Below are 22,556 nucleotides of genomic sequence, written 5' to 3'. Positions count from 1 at the left end.
ACACTTACTATAGTTGAACAGAGAGATCAATGTTGCCCTTTGGGGCCCTTATGTGTGTGGGGGGTTTTGTTGTTTTGTTTTTTTATAACATCTTGGCCCATACTCCATACCAGCGATGGTAATATACCATTACTTCCTGGCGGTAATCCTAAGCCTCATGCAGCATGAACCTCTTTCTTTTTAAAGCTAAAAGCCACCTCTGTGCTTGTAAAACCATCTGTGGTACACTATGAGGCTTCACATGTGATATATGATGACTCTAACGCTGTCAAGCTGCTCAGATTTTCAGTGTTGTGAAACAGAAATGCTCCATGCATTACACAAACTTCTAGTGTTTCACATGTATATATTTTAGGCATATTACCAGTGAATTTTAGTCCCATGTCACAGAATATTAAGATCTTTTAGCCCTTAGAACTAAAGACATGATTTGGAGAAAGAGACTTTGTCCTATCTGTGATGGCACACAGATCCTTAGAGAGTAGAGTAGATAATTCTTCTATGTGGAGCTTGCTAATATTTATTTGCTTTATCAGAATCATGTTTATTACAGGAGCCAGTTGAGGTGGTTTGGGCATCTCATAAGGATGCCTCCTGGGTGCCTCTTTTGGTGAGGTGTTCCGGGCATGTCCCACCAGGAGGAGGGTCTGGGGCAGACCCAGGACACGCTACAACAACAACGACAACAATCTTTATTTATAGAGCACATTTAAAAGCCTTGGGCATACCAAAGTGCTTTACATAAAACAATAAAAAATAAAACAGTTCACACATTAACATCAAATACATAAAAGTAACAGATTATGTTCACAGATAAAAGCCACCAATAAGAGTAAACTGCAGCACATAGGTTATAGCAAGGTAAGACTGTACCACCATGATAAAAGACACCAATAATGGAAAGATAGCAGAGAATTTAATACAATACAATACAATAGGTCAATAGGTCACTGCAAGCAAGCCAGCATTTAACTGGTAGAAAAGGCAAGTTTAAAAAGATATGTTTTTAGCCGTGATTTAAAAGAATGAATAGAATCAGACGCCCGGATGCCAATCGGGAGATTGTTCCACAGCTCCGGTGCAACTAGAGCAAACGATCGATCACCTCTAGATTTCAGTCGAGATCTGGGCTGAACCAACAGTAACTGTGAGGATGACCTTAAAGCCCTAGCAGGAGCATATGGGTTTAAAAGTTCCTTAAGATAGCTTGGTGCAGTGTTATTGGTAATTTTAAAAGTAAACAACAAAATTTTAAATTGAATATTGTCACGGAGGAGCAGGGAGGACTCGGCGCAGACTGAAATCTCAGAAAAACAGGTTTATTTACACACTCCAGGTTCACTATATACAGGTGAAGGAGAGGGGGGCCAGGGTTCCCAGGGGTGCGGAGAGGGGTCGGGAAAAGCGTCCAGAGTCACCAAACCAAGCACGAGAAATCTGCATACAGAGAACAAGAGTTAGCACGGAACTTTCACGGACAGAGCTCAAAACTGGCTGAGGCTAAAGTAGCACTGACGAGCGTTACTCAATAGTCCAGCGGCGAGGTGCTCTCAGTCACTGCCTTAAGTAGCGGGAGCAAACAAGGTGAGGAGCCACAGGTGATTGCCTACAGGTGGTGGAGGCCGGGAGCTCACAATGAGCTCCGCCCAGGCAGCGAGCAGAGAGAGAGGAGAGAGAAAAAAGACAAAACATAACATGTAGCCACACAGGGCCAGCCGAGCAGGCACGGGGACCATGACAAATACGATATTTGACAGGCAGCCAGTGCAGATCAGCAAGGACAGGAGTAATGTGGGCAAACTTCTTGGTTTTAGTTAGAATGCGTGCTGCAGCATTCTGAACTGTCTGTAATCTGTGTAAAAGGGAAGAGTGAAGACCACAATAAAGTGAATTGCAGTAATCAAGCCTTGACGTTACAAAGGCGTGGATCAGCTGGAGGGATTATGTCTCTCAGCTGGCCTTGGTGTTCCCTTGGACAAGCTAGAAGAAGTGGCTGTTTAGGCCGCTGCCCCTGCAACCCAGCCCCGAATAAGCGGATGAAGATGGATGGATGTTTATTACAAATTCTAACATAATTAAGGATTTGTGTCTCATTTTTGCTAGGTAATCATTGATTATTGTTTTCAGCAAGTCTCACACACGTCTCCTGGGCAGTTCCAGCCCTTTTTTTATTGGCAAATCTCTCAATCTCCTCCAGATTTGATGGTGTTGTTGCACGGACCTTGGTGTTCAGGTCAGATCACAGATTTTAAATCAGATTCAAGTGAGAGCTTTGCGCAGAACACACAGTACTTTGTTCACTTTGGTCTTCTGGAGTTATTTACTAGGAGCAAAATATGTTTTGGGTCGTTGTTGTGTTGGAAGACAAAGTGACAACCCAGACCCAGTTTTGCACAAGTATCTTTTTTTCTTCATAATTCCTTCACTTTGATGAAATTCCCAGTTCTGGATGCACTGAAGTATCTCCAAGTTTCACTGCTGGATGGTGTTCTTTCAGTTGCACACCTCTCCCTTTTTTCTCCAAACATAAGCAGCATCTGCAGCACAGCGCTCCCAGCTGCTATGCACACTTTTGTGCTTTTGCATTTTTTATGCTTTTTTAGTGCAACACACTGATCACTTTCAGTCAGCAGGAACTGAGAGAAATTGGCCTCAGCATGAACTTTATATTGGATAGGACCCAAAGTATCCCACCTGCGATTGTGAAACCACTGGGTGCTCTGTGGGTTATTGTCTACTAATTGTAACTGAATCCTGGCTCCATTTGCAAATCCCCGATGCCTCAGTGGAGCTACCAAAATCATCTGTGTTTTTTTTGAACCGGAAGCTTTGGATAACTAGCTCCTGCCAAGAGCCTTCCTACCACATTTTGGATCAACTTAAGGCTTTTCATGGAATTTTTAGGACATCCTGATAATAATGAATTGCAGTAGTCCAGCCTACAAGTAATAAATGTGTGAACTAGTTTTTCACCACCATTGAGAATGAGACAGGATGTTTCTAATTCTACAGAGGCTGTCATTTGATGCTTAGGTCACAGGCTGACAAACCTGAAAAACATGTGTGACTACATTTCTGCTATGCAGATTTTGTTTTGCTTTCAACCAGCATGGTGTCACATTTTGCATGCGGTGTGGAAAAGGCCTCTTTCTTTGTTAAATGATGGCTTTGTGCCTTTCGGTGAGTAAATAAGAGTTAAATGTTCCCATTTATTGTGAAGATCTTCGAAAAAGTTGTGGCTAACCAGCTAATAGCTGTCTTGGACAAGTACAGTATTCTTGATTAGTTTCAATCTGGCCTTTGTAGAGCTTATTCCACTGAAACAGCTCTTAAGTGACATTTGATGTGAACTGATAATGGAGAATGTTCTGTTTTGCTGAGCTTAGAAGCTACCTCTGCTTTTAATACTGTTGACCATCGTGTTTTGTTCAATAGGCTGAGATATTAGATGAGTGTATCTGGGTCTGCTTAGGCTATTTCTAAGTCCAGGTCTTCTTCCAGTTCTCTTATATATGATGTGCCACAAGGTTCTGTTTGGGGTATCTGTTTCTGTTATCTGTTCCCTCTTCAGCAAATTTTGAACATCTTTAAGGACATTTCTTATCACTGCTATGCAGATGACTTTCAGTTTATATCTGTTTTGAGTCCTAGGATGTTACTAAGCTGAAAAAGGAAATTATCCTGAATAGGTGATTAGACTCTAAAAGTTAGATGGCTGGTATCTTTTTTCCAAAACCAACAAGTATAAAAAAACTGAACCCTTGTTTGTGCCTCTGGCAAATTTGCACCTAACACAATCAAAACACTTGGTTACTTTGCCTCATTTGCTAAATCTTCCATTTGGAACTTTGGGATAGAAACATCCGTCATTTAGAGAAAATATTACGCATTTCGTATTGAGCTGAGAAGGAACGCAGTTTGTCCCGTACTTCATCTAGAATGGAAAAAGACACAAAGCTGGAGTTATTCTGCGTCTTTACGCTGTCAGCTGCCTTTTCTTCTCTTATTCTCTCCCCCTCCCTCTCCTGTTGCTACTTCAATCGTGAAACTGATCAATGATCAGCTGATCAGCTTTTCTGTCGCAAGTCCCGTCTCTCTTGTTTGTTTATCTCCCACTTTGCGCCAGAAAGAGGAAACCAGTGGATGTAAGCTTGATCAGCTTTTGTTAGAATTTATTTAATATTAATTTCTAGTATCAGCTGATGTTTGCTGGAGCCACGGCAGTAAAAGCTGCTGGTCATTATATCGGTTTGGTTATCTGGTGAGAGGGAAACATGAAGATGAAACCAGGAGATGTCCTCACAGAATCATCAGAGCTGAACAGGTGATGGAGAAACAGGTTTACCTTTTAGGTGACATGAATGAGTTGAAGGGAAGTTATAAACTGTTTCTGAGAAATAACACCAGGATTCTTTTCTAAGTAGCTGACAGCTGGTAACTGTGCAGGGGCGGGTCTAGCAAAGTTTTGCCAGGGGGCCAGGTAGGGCGTTAACAGGGAAAGGGAGCACACAGAAATACTCTTTCTTTCTTATTCTCATTTAAAATGTCTAGCATTTAACAAATAATTATCTGAATCTTACAACCAAAGTTTTCATCTGACGCAAAATGTATAGAAATCATACATATACCAACAAGACAGTGTACATCACTGTCACAACAGCGTCTGTTTTCATTCAACCACAGCACTGAAACTGCTCTGACAAAAGTGTTTAATGACATATGTCTGAATACAGACAGTGGAAAAATGTCAGTTTTAGTTTTACTGGATCTCAGTGCAGCATTTGATACAGTTGACCACAACATATTACTCAAACGACTGGAGAACTGGGCAGGGATAGCTCAGTAGGTAGAGTGGTGGCCCCATGATCGGAAGGTCGGGGGTTCGACTCCACTGAACGGCTAACCTGAGGTACCCCTGAGCAAGGTACCGTCCCTACACACTGCTCCCCGGGCGCTGCACTGGTGGCTGCCCACTGCTTCACTGGGTGAATGGGTTAAATGCAGAGGAACTATTTCCCTATGGGGACTAACACGCACACTTTACTTTACACACAGGTCTTTCAGGAACTGTACTAAACTGGTTCATAACATACTTAGAAAACAGGAAATACTTTGTATCAATAGGTAACTTCACATCTGAGCAGACAAGTATCACATGTGGAGTTCCCCAAGGTTCCATCATGGGACCTCTTCTGTTTAACATCTACATGCTCCCACTGGCACAGATTATAAAGAACAACAAAATAAACTATCACAGCTATGCAGATGACACACAAATATATTCAATTAAATTCAATTGAATTTTATTCATATAGCGCGAAATCACAACAAAAGTCGCCTCAAGGCGCTTCATAGATACAGAGAAAAACCCAACAATCATATGACCCCCTATGAGCAAGCACTTTGGCAACAGTGGGAAGGAAAAACTCCCTTTTGACAGGAAGAAACCTCCGGCAGAACCAGGCTCATGGAGGGGCAGCCATCTGCTGCCACCGGTTGGGGTGAGAGAAGGAAGACAGGATAAAAGACATGCTGTGGAAGAGAGACAGAGATTAATAACAGATATGATTCAATGCAGAGAGGTCTATTAACACATAGTGAGTGAGAAAGGTGACTGGAAAGGAAAAACTCAATGCATCATGGGAATCCCCCGGCAGCCTACGTCTATTGCAGCATAACTAAGGGAGGATTCAGGGTCACCTGGTCCAGCCCTAACTATATGCATTAGCAAAAAGGAAAGTTTTAAGCCTAATCTTAAAAGTAGAGATAGTGTCTGTCTCCCGAATCCAAACTGGAAGCTGGTTCCACAGAAGAGGGGCCTGAAAACTGAAGGCTCTCCCTCCCATTCTACTTTTAAATACTCTAGGAACAACAAGTAGGCCTGCAGAGCGAGAGCAAAGTGCTCTAATAGGGTGATATGGTACTACAAGGTCATTAAGATAAGATGGGGCCTGATTATTTAGACCTTGTATGTGAGGAGCAGGATTTTGAATTCAATTCTGGACTTAACAGGAAGCCAATGAAGGGAAGCCAAAACAGGAGAAATATGCTCTCTCTTTCTAGTCCCTAGTCCCTTCAGCTAATCCAAAATGCTGCAGCATTTTGGATTAACTGAAGGCTTTTCAGTGAGTTTTTAGGACATCCTGATAATAATGAATTACAGTAGTCCAGCCTGGAAGTAATAAATGCATGAACTAGTTTTTCAGCTTTGCTTAGGCTGCTGCCCCCGCGACCCGGCCCCGGACAAAGCGGATGAAGATGGATGGATGGATGGATAGTTTTTCAGCGTCACTCTGAGACAGGATATTTCTAATTTTAGAGATGTTGCGCAAATGGAAGAACGCAGTCTTACATATTTGTTTGATATGTGCGTTGAAGGACATATCCTGGTCAAAAATGACTCCAAGGTTCCTCACAGCGTTACTGGAGGCCAAGGTAATGCCATCCAGAGTAAGAATCTGGTTAGATACCATATTTCTAAGCTTTTCAGGGCCGAGTACAATAACCTCAGTTTTATCTGAATTAAGAAGCAAAAAGTTAGCGGCCATCCAGGTCTTTATGTCTTTAAGACATATATCACAATGTCACCAGGAGACCAGGGCCTTTACAGGCTCTTGGTTATTACATTGAGGAAATTAATGACTGGTTGTGTCACAATTTTTTCCAGCTAAACAAAAACAAAACTGAAGTAATAGTCTTTGGAGCCAAAGAAAAACGATTACAGGTCACCAGAGAACTTCAATCTATACACCTAATGACCACCAACCAGGCGAAAAAAAGTATTTAGTCAGCCACCGATTGTGCAAGTTCCCCCACCTAAAATGATGACGGAGGTCAGTAATTTGCACCAGAGGTACACTTCAACTGTGAGAGACAGAATGTGAAAAAAAAATCCATGAATCCACATGGTAGGATTTGTAAAGAATTTATTCGTAAATCAGGGTGGAAAATAAGTATTTGGTCAATAACAAAAATACAACTCAATACTTTGTAACATAACCTTTGTTGGCAATAACAGAGGTCAAACGTTTACTATAGGTCTTTACCAGGTTTGCACACACAGTAGCTGGTATTGTGGCCCATTCCTCCATGCAGATCTTCTCGAGAGCAGTGATGTTTTGGGGCTGTCGCCGAGCAACACGGACTTTCAACTCCCGCCACAGATTTTCTATGGCAGGGGTGCCCAATCCCGGTCCTCGAGAGCTACTATCCTGCAGCTTTTAGATGCATCCCTACTCCAACACAGCTGAATCAAATGGTTTGATCTCTTCAGCATGCCATCATGTTTGGCAAAGGCCTGATAACAAGCCATTCATTTGATTCAGGTGTGTGGGAACAAGGATGCATCTAAAAGCTGCAGGACGGTAGCTCTCGAGGACCGGGATTGGGCACCCCTGTTCTATGGGGTTGAGATCTGGAGACTGGCTAGGCCACTCCAGGACTTTCAAATGCTTCTTACGGAGCCACTCCTTTGTTGCCTGGGCGGTGTGTTTTGGATCATTGTCATGTTGGAAGACCCAGCCTCGTTTCATCTTCAAAGTTCTCACTGATGGAAGGAGGTTTTGGCTCAAAATCTCACGATACATGGCCCCATTCATTCTGTCCTTAACACGGATCAGTCGTCCTGTCCCCTTGGCAGAAAAACAGCCCCATAGCATGATGTTTCCACCCCCATGCTTCACAGTAGGTATGGTGTTCTTGGGATGCAACTCAGTATTCTTCTTCCTCCAAACACGACGAGTTGAGTTTATACCAAAAAGGTCTACTTTGGTTTCATCTGACCACATGACATTCTCCCAATCCTCTGCTGTATCATCCATGTGCTCTCTGGCAAACTTCAGACGGGCCTGGACATGCACTGGCTTCAGCAGCGGAACACGTGTGGCACTGCGGGATTTGATTCCCTGCCGTTTTAGTGTGTTACTGATCAAATCAAATCAAATCACTTTTTATTGTCACATCACATGTGCAGGTACATTGGTACAGCACATGTGAGTGAAATTCTTGTGTGCGAGCTTCACAAGCAACAGAGTTGTGCAAAATACAATAATGTAAACAAGCAAAATACAAGAATGGCTACATCTGAAACTAATAAATATATGTACAATATATAATAGTATATGCATTTCTGGATGTGTATACTAAATATTTTTCTACGTGTGTGTGTGTGTGTGTACACATATTTTACAAATTAAATAGAGTAAACAATGAATAGAATATATAAAATAAATAAAATAAAATATACAGAGTGAGACATGTGCAAAACAGTGGCATTACTGTACAGTATGGAGTGCATAATGTTAAAGTTCCAGTAGTGAAGCTGAGGTGTCTATGATGTGTTCAGCAGCCTGATGGCCTGATGGAAAAAGCTGTCTCTCAGTCTGCTGGTACGGGACCGGATGCTGCAGAACCTCCTTCCTGATGGAAGTAGTCTAAACAGTTTATGGCTGGGGTGACTGGAGTCCTTGATGATCCTCCCCGCTTTCCTCAGGCACCGCTTCCTGTAGATGTCTTGGAGGGACGGAAGCTCACCTCCAATTATCCGTTCAGAGCACCGCACTACTCGCTGGAGAACTTTGCAGTTGTAGGCGGTGCTGTTGCCATACCAGGTGGTGATGCATCCAGTGAGGATGCTCTCAATGGCACAGTGATAGAAGGTCCTGAGGATGCGGGGGCTTATGCCGAATCTTTTCAGTCTCCTGAGAAAGAAGAGGCGCTGCTGCGCCTTCTTCACTGTTTTGTTTGTGTGTACTGACCACGTAAGATCCTCAGCCAGATGTACACCAAGGAACCGGAAGCTGCTCACTCTCTCCACAGCAGCGCCGCTGATGGTGATGGGGGTGTGTACTTCTCTGCATGGCTTCTCTGATGGTGACCTTTGTTACTTTGGTCCCAGCTCTCTGCAGGTCATTCACCAGGTCCCCCCGTGTGGTTCTGAGATCTTTGCTCACCGTTCTCATGATCATTTTGACCCCACGGGATGAGATCTTGCGTGGAGCCCCAGATCGAGAGAGATTACCAGTGGTCTTGTATGTCTTCCATTTTCTGATGATTGCTCCCACAGTTGATTTTTTCACACCAAGCTGCTTGCCTATTGTAGATTCACTCTTCCCAGTCTGGTGCAGGTCTACAATACTTTTCCTGGTGTCCTTCGAAAGCTCTTTGGTCTTGGCCATGGCGGAGTTTGGAGTCTGACTGTTTGAGGCTGTGGACAGGTGTCTTTTATACAGATGATGAGTTCAAACAGGTGCCATTCATACAGGTAACGAGTGGGGGACAGAAAAGCTTCTTACAGAAGACGTTACAGGTCTGTGAGAGCCAGAGATTTTCCTTGTTTGAGGTGACCAAATACTTTTTTTTTTTCACATTCTGTCTCTCACAGTTGAAGTGTACCTCTGGTGGAAATTACTGACCTCTGTCATCATTTTAAGTGGGGGAACTTGCACAATCGGTGGCTGACTAAATACTTTTTTGCCCCACTGTAGCTGCCAACATCTGTGAACAAATATAATTCTGTAAAGTTGTTCTATGTAGTGTGTAACTGTTAATATAGAGCATTATTCAATTTATTGCTAATGCAATTATATGGCACATTCACTTCTGAGGAAATTTTAGATGCCACTCATCATCAGAAAGGTTGCCTACCCCTGCATGCATTTATTTCATTATGTTTAGATTACCTTAAATCACTGGTCGCTTGTCTAAGTAAAAACTCCTTGGAACATCTGTAAGTTGTTTAGAATGATGCTGCAAGGGTGCTGACAAAGTCTTCCAAGTACTGAGGTCACGCTGTTACTGACCCACCTGCATTGGATCCCCATTAAATTTAGAGTCCATTTCAACATTCTGGCTTTTAGAGTTCTTCATGGACAAGCACAAACTTATATCAATAAACTTTGAAATCTTTATGTCCCTAACATGCCCCTGAGGCCATGTAGTTGAGGCCTGCTGGCTGTGCATCATACAAAGCTGAAAACTAAAGTAGACAGTGCTTGTGCAACTCTGGAAGGGTCTACCTCTGAAATATGTGGTCTCAGTGGTCTCTTTTAAAATACGGCTAAAAATGAATCTTTTTGGCCTTGTGTTTGGTTAACTTTGGTGTATTTTGTTGTGAAGTACTATGTGATGTTTACCTTAAAAGTTGCTATTGTTGTTGTTTTGTTCTCACAAGAAAAGGCAAATATGCTCAAATTATAAGTTTTCACAATTTATTATCAGACTGTTAGAATTTCCACTTGTTTTATGTGGACCTCTGGCTCAGAGGCAAAGGCTGCTGGGCCCAGGCAGGAAACACTTTTATTGCATGTGGTAAAAACAGAATGTTAACACGATTGGTAAAACATTGGAGGGAAGACTTTAGACCACATCTCAGGCTGCACCTTTCAGACCATGTAATAATAAAACATGGAGAAAAGACAATTTCAAAAAAACCCCACCGAAAACCGATTAACATTGACTAGAAGCTAACTCTGGTACTAATGTTGGTCGGTCGGTGGGTGGGGTGGGGGGTTTAAAGGGACCAGATTATGTGCTGGAACTCCTCCATAATTTAGGAACCACAAAAGTAAAAGTTCAGTATCGACATGGGAAGAACAAGGCAGCAGTTGTGAATGTCAATGACCAAATAGTCACAGACTTCATCATGGTGGCACGAAGACCCAAAGTCCTCTAGTGGGCCCTGTGTTCACTGCCCAGCATTGCTCAGCATTGCTTAGAAAACTAGAATTGCCAGGTCCACCACTGGTGCCTTGTGATAAGCACACTAACATGTATAAGGAGGAAGGACATCTGCAGGTCACATTGTCTTAGTTTTTAATTGGTTTACTTGCCTGTTGGACATGTTTCGGACCTCAGAAAACAAGTTCTTGTACTGGGCATTATTTTTTGTCTAATTACATGAATTGTAAATAATGAAAGGCATTTTGAACAAGAGGATATTCTGTTTCTCTCCAGACATGCTGGTGCCTCAACAGTCTGCTGAGTCTACACAAGGCCATTTTCCCATATAGAATTAATTAGCCTTAATTCCCAAGGGCACTTGCCTTTCCATCCCTCTGTGCTTCTCTAGGGCATCACATCTAGGATTAACCATGGGCCAGCATGAAGTTGATCGAGAAATCTATATAATTTTAACTTTGATTTTATATATGGTCTTCCGAAAGACAGAGGGATATGTCACATTTTAGGTTTTTAAAAGCAAGGAAATTAGTGCTTTTATAAAACGGATGGTATTTTTTTTTTCTTCCAGATAAATAGAAATGTGTTTTGTTTGTTTTTAATTTTGAAATCAAAGGCTTGGGCTTGGATTCGCGCTGCTCTGAACACTGCAGCCTGTGGTATTCACATTCCAAGTTGAGGAAAATCTAATATCACAATATTTTTTGCCTACATCACGATACATGACATATATCACAATATGTTTAAATAACCTCCAAAAACAAATGTTATTTTTAGCCAATCAGTCATTCAAATCGATCCCTCAGTGTTTTGTTTTGTTTTTTACAAACGACTGTACTGTCAACAGTATGTTTCTTCCTGTTATCAACACTAGACCTTTACCAGCAAACGATCACAGCAACATAAAAGGACATGAAGCAAAAATTCACCACGGTGTACCAGGTAGAAAATGTTCTATTTGGGAGGGGGAAATTAATGATGCATTCGCAGAGTTTGGGAGAAAAGACACTCACAGTGAATTGCATGCAGATGGTTACGGTAAAGCCATTTTAGCCATCATATATGGAAAAACTTGTGATACAGTATATTCAATATATCGCTCACCCCTAAGTCCAAGACCTTAAAGAGTATTGAGATTTGGAAGTTGCAAGAGTTAGATTGAACATAGTCACTTATATATCAAGTTTGCATCAGAGAAATTTTCATTGCCTTCAATGTCTTCCTATCACCAACTCTGCTGTGGTTGTGTAAGATGTAGTCAGAGTTTCTAGCAAATGCTTTGTTTATTGCAGATGTGCCGGAGTCTAATCGGAAAACCTAATTTGAGAACTTGGGCCCATTGTCAGTGACAACTTTATCTGGTATTCAGTGTATTGCACACATTCTCTGGAGCGTGTCAGTAGTGACTGGAGCTGTAAATACCTGAAGTGCAAGACTACTTGGGGCTCCTATTTTTTTTAAATCAATGTAGACAACCAGAGGATCGAGGCAACAAACAAGGCAAGTCCCCTGGACTGGATTGGACTGGGTGTTTTAAACAGAGAGACCATCTACACTTCCTGTTTTGTAGGACTACACGATATGACCAAAATTATATAGTGCAATTCCTACAAATTTAGTGAATAGTTTATATCATTACCACATCAAAAGTTTCTTTTTTTTACATTTAGATTAGATTAACTAATATGGACCTTACATGGTGTTATCCAGTAGTGACACACACTGGATGACTCACACAATCATCCAGTGATTGGATACAATGGCAAAAAATGCAATGGCAATTTTTTTTGCCATTGCATGAAACCATATATTTATAGATGTAACTTGTAATAGACATTATTATTTTTCTGAGTCTTTATTACATGGCGTACCACAGGGAAAAGCCTGTTCTAATGTTTGAGTCTGAGGTTTATTATGAGGACCTGGCTCATATTTGCCTTTGATTCATAAACTCTCTCTGTACTCTTTAATGTGATTCTTGCAAAGAAGGTTTGTTGTGTTTGTGTCTGTGGTGGGGACCATTTTCTTGTATAATTTGTGCAGTTTTCTCCTCCATGTCACACTTTTCATAACTGAATCACGTCCACGCCACAGAGGTAGGCCCTCGTTTAGGAACGAGCTCCTCAATTTGTTTTGCCTGGTTCTTCTGCTGTACCGTGGTGATTATTGCAAACTGTCATCTAAGTCAATGAAAACATATTACAGTAAACCGTGTCTTTTGCGACAGCACAAAATAAACAATAGATGTTTTGATATCATCATCTGATATATTTCGTTATATCTCACATCTCTGTATTGAGGTGCTGGTTCCACGGATCGGCAACATCTGCACTTTATAAAGAACTCAAACAGCAACTTGCTTAGAGCCAAAATAAATTTTACACATATAGTATAACTTTAAACAAAGCTACATTCAACATCTATAGAACAAACTTATACAGTTACACAAAAACTATACTAAACAAAGTTGTTGGGGTTTTTTTTTTTTTACTCGCTACTGAGCAGGGTGAAATTCTGAACAATAACTCCACAAAGTCACTTCAAACCTTAACAAATAGCCAAGGCTACATTAACATTTTCATCATAATAAAAAATAAAAAATTTCATTGTATGTTGTTAGCCTGTCTCTTACCATTCTCACTTTCTATATTTTTGGCTAATTTCACTCAGTAATATTCGAGTGTTTGTACTCACAGTTTTTCAACATGCTTTGTTTTTAACAGTTAATATATATTTTTTGTAGAAATGCAGAATTCAGTGACAAGAAACTGGACAGGGAAACAAGCAATATTGTTTTAACTGTCCATCCATCTTTTTCCACCAATTTTCTTACTTCTTTGACATTACACATGATCGTTGTGATGTATGGTATCACACATCACATTTGGAGTGACAGGATATTGTGCTATAGTTTGACTCACTTATTAACACCCAGGCATTTTAAGACAGTTATAGTTGGGAGGAGCTGCTCACTGACCCACTGGTACATTAATGATTATTTTCGTTGCTGGGTTTCTTAAGATCTCAGCAGTTGGAAGTGGGTTTGATGTACACAAGGATTGATTGAGTCAGGGGAGAAGAGCTACATGGATATGTTCATGTACCCAGGTTTGGCTAATCAGGGTGCAAACAAGCAGTACTCAAAATGCCAGCTGTTGCTGTACACATGTTACTGAGGCTACGTCCACACGTACCCGGGTATTTTTGAAAACGTAGATTTTTCTATGTGTTTTCACCTTTCGTCCACATGTAAACGGCGTTTTCGGTCACTGAAAACTGAGATTTTTAAAACCTCCGGCCAGGGTGGATATTTTTGAAAACTCAGTTTTTGCATTTCCGTGTGGACAAGAAAAACGGAGAAAACGCAGAAAATGCAGCGTCAAGGGTGTGCGCCTTTTTTGACGTAATACTGTGCGCCACGTTATTGTTTCGGTGAAATGAATTTCTACAATACTGTTACTGTTAATTGTACTCTCTGCAGCGTTTAAATGCTTACATATACACACACAGTTACTGTCCCTCCACACATACGACTCGGTTCTGCTTCTATGCCCCATCCTTGTTTACTATTTCCCACTGAGGCTTCTAGACTTCTGATTGGCCAACATTTCTACATGATTAGAAATATATTGCCACCATTTCTGCGTTTACGTGTGGACGGGATTATTTTTTAAAACGGAAACGGAAAATCTCCGTTTTCAAAAATACCTGTGTACGTTTTTTTTTCCAGTTAAATGATAGATGGTAGCACTTTATATGTTTATTTATTCTAACAATTTGTGGTCTTTTGTTATGCAGTAAAGGGAACAGCAAACTTGACTACTTTGTATGGAGAAACCATTGTTATGCCATGCAATGGTGGAGCTCCACCACCGAAAGATCTGATGTTCATCAAGTGGAAATATGTAAGTACACACTGACATTGAGTTACTTGTGAAGTAAGCAATCAGCTGTGTGAATATCACCATCCAGTCTAAAGCTGGGCATACACTGTGCAATTTTTTTTCAGTCGCATTATGCAGCTTCTGCTCAAACAGTAGGATTGAATCACAGGGATTAGAAGTTCGTAGGTCACAATGCATGGTCTCACACTATACAGCCCGGTGCTCTGATGCGACCTGTTGTGAAGGCCCACCTTTTAGCACATCCCAGCACACCCACTCACTAAACTCTGAGCCTTCCTTCCTTCATAACACGACCTGAGTGCTCACACTGTGCGTCCATAACATGAAGCTTATAACACAAAATCTGTCTCTCTCTCTCTCCCTCTCTGTCTTTCACTCACACAGACACACACCACCACCATCAACTTTGCTAAATTGCTAATGAAAAACATTGACCAGCCAGCTGCAATGGAGCAGCAATGTCCATCCAACTCTTTTCACGGTTGTTGTGTGACAAATTGCACAGTGTATGCCCAGCTTAAGGGAATGAATAAAATAAAACTATGAGAGAGTGTCATGTCTAGGGCAAAACTTTAGGCTTATGTCCATCATAAATCTACAGCTAGTGTCTTCAAGACTTATTTAAAGAAGTCAGATAAATATGGCTCCACTTAATCCACACTGTAATTAAAGAGATTACCTGGCAAAGATGACCTGTTGAATTTTGCATTATGAGTTAGCAGTGTACACCTATTCTAATTAGCACATATGTGATACATTTGTACGTTCTACTTGGAGAATGCTTGAATGAAAGCTTAAATGCATTGTTTAAAATTGTTCTATTTTTGTGCATGTCTATTTAAATACGCTTGAAGAATGAAGATTTGTACAGATTTGACAAACCCTGTCTTCTTTGTCTTATTCTTCTGTTGCCTTACACTTTAGGAAAAAGATGATGGCACACCTGGTGATCTGTTAATCAAACAGGCTCACAGTGACCAGGCCACAGTTCAGGCCACAGATGGTTATGCTCAACGGGTCAGCATCAATAGGCACTTCAGCCTGCTCATTACCCAGGCCTCACTCAAAGACCAGAGGACTTTCACCTGCATGGTGGTGTCAGACGCCAACCTCATGGAGTATCCCGTCTCTGTTGTTGTTTACAGTAAGCTTAACTACAATCTTGAATTTTGCTCCTCCCCTTATTTATTCACCAAGGCTGTCTAAACTTTATTTTTGTAAAAACAACAAAAACAAAAAACCAAAGCGAGCTTTTGGTAAAAGTGTGACATAATAATATTTCTAATCTTTTTGCAACTTTAATTCATGGTGGCTGTGGCTACAATGTAGCTTCCCCATCACCAGTGTGTGAATGTGTGTGTGAATGGGTGGATGACTGGTTGTGTAAAGCGCTTTGGGGTCCTTAGGGACTAGTAAAAGCGCTATACAAATACAGGCCATTAATGTCAGACTTGTGGTTCTGAAATGGGAGACAGAGCCTTCAGCTTTCAGGCTCCTCTTTGGGGAATCAGCTCCCAGCTTGGATTTATGAGACAGACACCCTCTCTACTTTTTAAATCAGGCTTAAAATTCCTGGATAAGTGGCCTGATTCAGCGATAAAGCACATAGTTAGGCTGGAACAGGTCCTCCTTTAGTAATGCTGCAATAGACCTGGCTTCTCGGGGCTTACCATGATAAACTGGGCTTTTTTGTCCTCTCACCCCTTTGGACACATCATGCACCACTCTGCATTTAATTAAGGAGTTTTCATTATTCTCTTGCCCTCTTCCACAGCATGTCTTTTGTCCTGTCCTCCTCCCCTCACTCCCAACCAATCATGGGAGATAGCCGTCCCTCCCTGAGCCTGGTTCTGCCTGTTAAAAGGGAGTTTTTACCTCCCGTTGTCTTTTCCCGCCTGTCCCATTTGTTTTTTTTTTTTGCCATCAGAATTGTCTAAAGGCCAAGAAAGATGCCCAACGGATTTACTTTACCAAATGGACCATCCCAGCCTTGCCGTATTGGTCTATTTGATTCACCTTTGTTTCTATTGTTTATTTTATTTTATTTCCACCTGCTACACATGTGACAGACATGGCTGGGGGAAAGGAAAGGGAGAAAGAAAGAGAGGTAGGGAAAGAAAAACAGTGGGGAAGAGGAACAGTGATAAAGGGCAAAAAACAGCAAAACAAACAGACAAAAAATACATATATCAATCACCTGGATCACCTGTTGAGAAAGAAAAAAAAGAAAACAAGCAAAAACAAAAGAGAGCAATATAATAAACAACATCATTGCAATAATCTATGTGAATATAAAAATAAATACTAAATATTGAATATTATTGTGCAGCACGTAAGATTGACAGCGCACAGTGTGCTTTGAGGTAGGAGCCAAAAAGGGTGTAGTTTGTGTCTTTGAGCAACCGTGTGTACACCTGTGAGCATGAGCGTGTTTGTATTCAAAAGGTTCCTTCATGTAATGATCTGCTAGAGGGTTTGGGGAGCCATAGCCCTGTCCTCCTGAAGCAGGTATGGAGGAGATCCGGGCTCCAGACATCCAGAGACCCTCAGAGCACAAGAGACCAAGAAAGACCAACGGAAGGGCAACCGTGCCACTCTCTCAAAAAGAGCTGAGGAAAAAGGAAAAACTACCTCCCGTTGTCACCAAAGTGTTTGCTCATTAGTGGTCGTCTGATTGTTGGGGTTTCTTTGTATTATTTTAGGGTCTTTACTTTACAATATTACGGCAACTTTTGTTGTAATTTGATGCAATCTAAAATTTGAATTTAATTCGAAACCTTGATTTTGTCCTTTTGTGTTTGCAGAGAAGCCATCACCAGTGCGGATTATGGACAAAAGTGAATTATTACAGAAAGACAAATTAACAGCGGTAAGTCTCAGTGTTTGTCCATCAGATGTGTCAGGTTGTTCCATGATGCAGCGTGAATTGTGTATACAGAAATGTTTGCAAAATCTAGTTATGCAGTATTAGGTGAGAGAGAGAGAGAGAGAGAGAGAGAGAGAGATTTAGTGGTGGAGAATGCAGAAAGCATGACTTTGTTCTTATAGCATTTTCATTAGATCACAAAAGTCAGTCAATGTCTGTTTTGCCATGAAGGTGACTGTAATGAAGGCAGGTTTTGTTGTTGACAGTCCAGTGACTGCTCCTTCTGAAGGCCACGTCTAATTTTGTCACAATGTGGTTTTTACTTGTGAAAGTACTAAGAGCTTGCTTCAGCATTATACATGAAATAGTATCAGCTTAGACAAGTCTTTGTGGTTTATACTAGGCTGAAACGAAGCTTTATAACATCTAAAGCATATTATACAGTAACCAGTGGCATCATTGTAACATTGTATGTGTAAAATTACATTGTCTGTCTTTACAACAGAGACCTTTCATAAGATTTCTTTTTTCAATTTGAAGTGACTTGCTTCTTTGGTTATCTCTAGGCCAGAATGTGCCTGCTCCGCTCACCTCTGCAAAACCATGTTTCACAGAAACTTGTATTTATACACGCTGTTACTGCACAGAAAGCAGCTGCCGTATTCTCCTGAACAATAGCTGTCGTGACTTAGACAATACAGCTACATAAGGGCTAGTATAAGAGGACTATAGTCAAAACTAGAAGCGAAGACTTTGTAGAGTGGTTTTTTTTATTTGTTTGTTTGTTTGGTTGGGTTTTTTTGCAAGTTTTAACAGTTTTAACTGTTTTAACATAATCCTCTGCATATCTGTATATTCCTGAGCTCCTGTGCTGTATTATCATTAAAATGGTAGTAAAAACCGAAACAATTGTATACTCCTGTCTTCAGCCCAGCTGCGGAAGCCGCAGCACAACATGCAAGGTTAAAAAAATCGAGATGTGCACAATTAGCCAACACACCACAAAGATTGTGTTGTGCGACACATGAGACACCAAAATCGGTGTGCAAAGTTTCATGCTACCATCTGCACCTACCCTGCAATGAACACCCCATTCTGCAGGCATTAAGTAGTAATTGTTTTTAAGCCGAGATGAGGAAACTTTCATAGCAGATAGTATAAACAACTGAAGTAGGGGAAAAAAGAAATTCCAAGCAGTATTGAATGTGTATGTTACATAAGATGTGACTAATGAAAGGAAAATAAGCTGATGGAAAAATAATAAAAAATGGAAAACTTGGCCCCTACAATCACACTTTCTGTTGTATATGTATGCTGCATTTTGCTGGTATAGCTTTGGTCCACTTGTCCTTGAAGAGGAAGGGGCACTGCAGCTCAGATATTTTTGTTTATCTAGATAACGTTTAACTTCTAGAAATTATGTAGTTAAAAGTTAGATGTTTTCTTGAACTTAACCATGTTCTACTTTTAGCTCCGACCACCATGATTGCAGCAGTAGGAAGGAAATATATTTTGGAATAATGTCTTTTATGCTTTAAGTAGTGTTCTAAAGAACCAAGTAAATATTTAAATGGTGATTTACTAAGGGAGAAACACTACCCAAACCTAACTGCCACTCGGCCCTCATTAAATCATGAATAAACTACGATTAACCACAGTTTTTTTGTTTTGTTTTTTAAAAGCTGAGTTCAGTTGTACTGGTCATACCCAGGCCTGATTTTTTTTTTCATACCAGTTGCATCAAGAAATCGCTTAAGTAGCAACTTACAACTTTTCTGACAAATTTAAGTAAATTAAAAGATCAATCTCAATCTAAAGAAACCTCTGATAACAAAGTTATTAACATTTATCAGTTTGGAAAGGGTTACAAAGCCATTTCTAAGGCTTTGCGACTCCAGTAAACCACAGAGATTATTATTTACAATGGGGAAACCTAGAACGCTGGTGAATCTTCCCAGGAGTGGCTGTGTGATGAATCACATCCACTCCTAAGAAGTCAGAAAGGTCAATCAGAGAGTCCAAGTAAATGTCAGCAGTTGTTAAAATTGCTGTACTTGACATATGACATATCTGTGGCATGTTAATGATCTAAAACCTTTAAGTGTGACAAAAATGCAAGTTGGTGTATAATTGTTTATGTTTTGTTTTCTTTCATTTTTAGGTTGGAACATGTGTTGTGGCAGAAGCAAACCCTCCAGCCACTATCAAGTGGAGAAAAAATGGACAACTTTTGAAAGATGATCAAAAATGTAATGCATTTCTTCCCTTACGGTCACCTGTAAACTATCCAGTTACACTGGGGAAGTTGCTGTCATAGATATCCCTCTAGAGGGCATCATATTTATTCAAGAGAATAGCTAAAACGATATATGATAAAATTCATTGCTTACTTGTCAGAAGGAACACAGTAATACATTATAATTATTACATAAATGTTACATAATTTCCATAGGGATTAATAAAATATTCTGATTCTGATTAATAGGAAAGTCCTTGACTTTCATTGTCTAAATCAAAGCAATGTTGGAATAGTAACAGCTGACGAAATCTGTGTGTCTTTGACTGTTTGTCTGTCTGTCTGTCTGTCTGTCTGTGTGGGTATGTACATGTGTCTGGTGTGGTTGTCATCTTGCCTTTCCAGCTGTTGTGATCACTAACCACTTGAAGCTGGATCCTGACACAGGCCTATCCACCATGCTCTCCACCCTCCAATATGCAGCCACCAAAGAGGATGCTGATGCAATCTTTGCCTGTGAAGCCACACACACACTGATTAATCAGGAGACTGAGCTGGAACCTTTTCCCATTCACTGTGAGTGGAAGGCAGTGCTGACATCTGTCTGTATCACTGTACTACAACTATATGAAATCTGTTTTTTCCATCTTCTCATATAGAGCTACATTGCCACAAAGTAATTTTAATACTTGTATGCTTAAGGTTTTTAGGAAATAAATGGCTAAAATGCTTTCATTGCTGTTAGATAAGATCCAATGAAAATTTTGGAAGAAATTCCGTAGTGTGTAAAACTGCATGCTTCAACTCATGCACCATGTTTTTTAAGAGATTCCCTTCAAAGGTGTGGAACAGGGGCTCTCTCACTGCAGCAAACCAAACTGTGAATTTTAAAATCTGACAAGAGGAAATGTAAAATTCTTTGCATTTCAGGGATGTTTTCAGTCTTAATATTTTTTTTTTATTATATACACTACCAGACAAAAGTTTTAGAACACCAATTCTTTCCAGTTATTTATCACAATGCAAGGCGATTAAGTCCAATGAATAGCTTAAAATGGTAAAAAAGGTAAGTAGAGAACTGCCAGAGGATAAAAAAATACATTATTTATTATTTAAAATAATAGTTATATAATAGTATAATATAATGTAATAGTGGTCGTAGTAAGCAAGTCTCAGTTTCAACTGTGAAGAGAAGACTTCGACCTGTGGGTTTGACTGGACGAGTTACAGCAAGAAAGCCATTGCTAAGACATCAGAATAAGACAAAGAGACTTGCCTGGGCCATGAAACACCACCATTGGACTACTGAAGACTGGAAGAAGGTATTATGGACCGATGAATCAAAATTTAAAATCTTCGGTTCATCATGCAGGATCTTTGTACGCCTTCGAATAGGTGAAAGGACTGTCAAACTGTCAAACATGGAGAAGGAAGTGTGATGGTCTGGGGCTGTTTTCCTGGATCCAGGTTCAGTGACTTGTACAGAGTGAGAGGCACCCTGAACTAAAACAGCTACCACAGCATTATGCAGTGCCATGAAATACCCTCTGGTATGCACCTAGTTGGTCAGCGGTTCATCCTACAGCAAGATAATGACCCAAAACGTAAGTCCAAGCTATGCCAGAACTACCTCAGGAAAACAAACCAGATGGTAAGCTTGAAAACATGGAGTGACCAGCACAGTCTACAGACTTAAACCCCATCAAGCTAGTTTGGGATGAACTGGACAGAAGGGTGAAAGCACAGCAACCTACAAGTGCCACACATTTATGGGAATGTCTGCAACAGATATGGAAAGAACTTTCTGAAGAATATTTGATTCTATTGTAGAAAGAATGCCACTGGTCTGTTCAGCTGTTATATGTGCCAAAGGTGGCTACTTTTATGACTCCAAAGTTAGAATATATTTTGGTCTATAAATTGATTCCATGATTTCTTTTTCCACTGAATTTGTTTAGTTTTACTATGCTTTCATTTCAGCGTGCAATGAGACATTAAACTGCATAATAAAAATTTAAAAAATTGAAAAAATGGGGTTTTCTAAAACTTTTGACCAGTGTATAGCTGCCATGTTCAATTTACTTTCAGTTTAGCCACAGATTAATCCTAATTACTGCATTTCTCACCTCTCCTGTCTTTTCTGTTACTGGAATGTTAGATTAGATGGAAGGGGGTTGTTGGATAATTAAGTCCTTGCTGGGACTACATCATGGGAGAATTTTATATTTGTGAATTGCTTTCAGTTCATACCTATCGCTCAGTAGATAAAGTACTGATCAGTCATATAATAATAATAATAATAATAATAATAATAATAATAATGATAATTTTATTTTATACCAATTAAATGAGTTGAGCCAGTTTGAGAGTTATCTATTCGTCAGTTGGAGGTGTCTTTGAATAATATTTCATATTTACAGATCCATCGGAGCAGGTTACTCTCCAGATTATGTCACAGCCGTCCATTATAGAAGGAGATAATGTGACACTAAAGTGTACTGCTGATGGCAACCCTCCACCTAGATCCTTCTTTTTTCACATTAAGGTGAGCCAGATCCCATTGTTTATCTTGCAGATGAGTAAAAATGTTTCTTGATCCACCAAACGGTCAAAAGAGACTTGGCACTTATGTTCACGTAGAACACAAGATTTTCAGGTTTTGGTGGTCAGAGGACCTCCCAAAATGTGATGATCTCAGGTGGAGTTTTGGTTAGATCATTTTTTGACCACATGTAATAACTGATGATGCCACATTATTTACCCACCTGATAAATTCAAATTTAGTTGAGTTTTTACTGGTGTTATAAAAATCTTGACAGACATAAATGTAAACTCCAGCTTGACTGGTTGACATATATTGTACTTAATGCAT

The 22,556-nt window shown here is 40.3% G+C and overlaps 1 protein-coding gene across 2 annotated transcripts in view; it reads left to right on the top strand.

The window, feature by feature from the left end:
- Positions 1 to 22,556, top strand: part of alcama (activated leukocyte cell adhesion molecule a) — a 38,241-nt gene that overhangs the window by 1,344 nt on the left and 14,341 nt on the right. For both annotated transcript variants that reach the window (XM_086307961.1, XM_086307958.1), the window contains exons 2-7: positions 14,476 to 14,582; positions 15,507 to 15,726; positions 17,387 to 17,451; positions 19,610 to 19,697; positions 20,090 to 20,260; positions 22,105 to 22,229. In XM_086307961.1, the coding sequence (XP_086164087.1) occupies positions 14,476 to 14,582; positions 15,507 to 15,726; positions 17,387 to 17,451; positions 19,610 to 19,697; positions 20,090 to 20,260; positions 22,105 to 22,229 (776 nt within the window). The remainder of the gene's footprint in view (positions 1 to 14,475; positions 14,583 to 15,506; positions 15,727 to 17,386; positions 17,452 to 19,609; positions 19,698 to 20,089; positions 20,261 to 22,104; positions 22,230 to 22,556) is intronic.

The sequence above is a fragment of the Aulonocara sp. 'chitande type north' Nkhata Bay genome, linkage group LG10 (genome assembly GCF_057382095.1).
Source record: "Aulonocara sp. 'chitande type north' Nkhata Bay isolate Kocher_YH1m ecotype deep benthic linkage group LG10, A_spYH_male_GT1.1, whole genome shotgun sequence".
NCBI lineage: Eukaryota > Metazoa > Chordata > Actinopteri > Cichliformes > Cichlidae > Aulonocara > Aulonocara sp. 'chitande type north' Nkhata Bay.
Note: the sequence above shows the minus strand (reverse complement) of the source record. Positions and strands in the feature narration are given on the sequence as shown.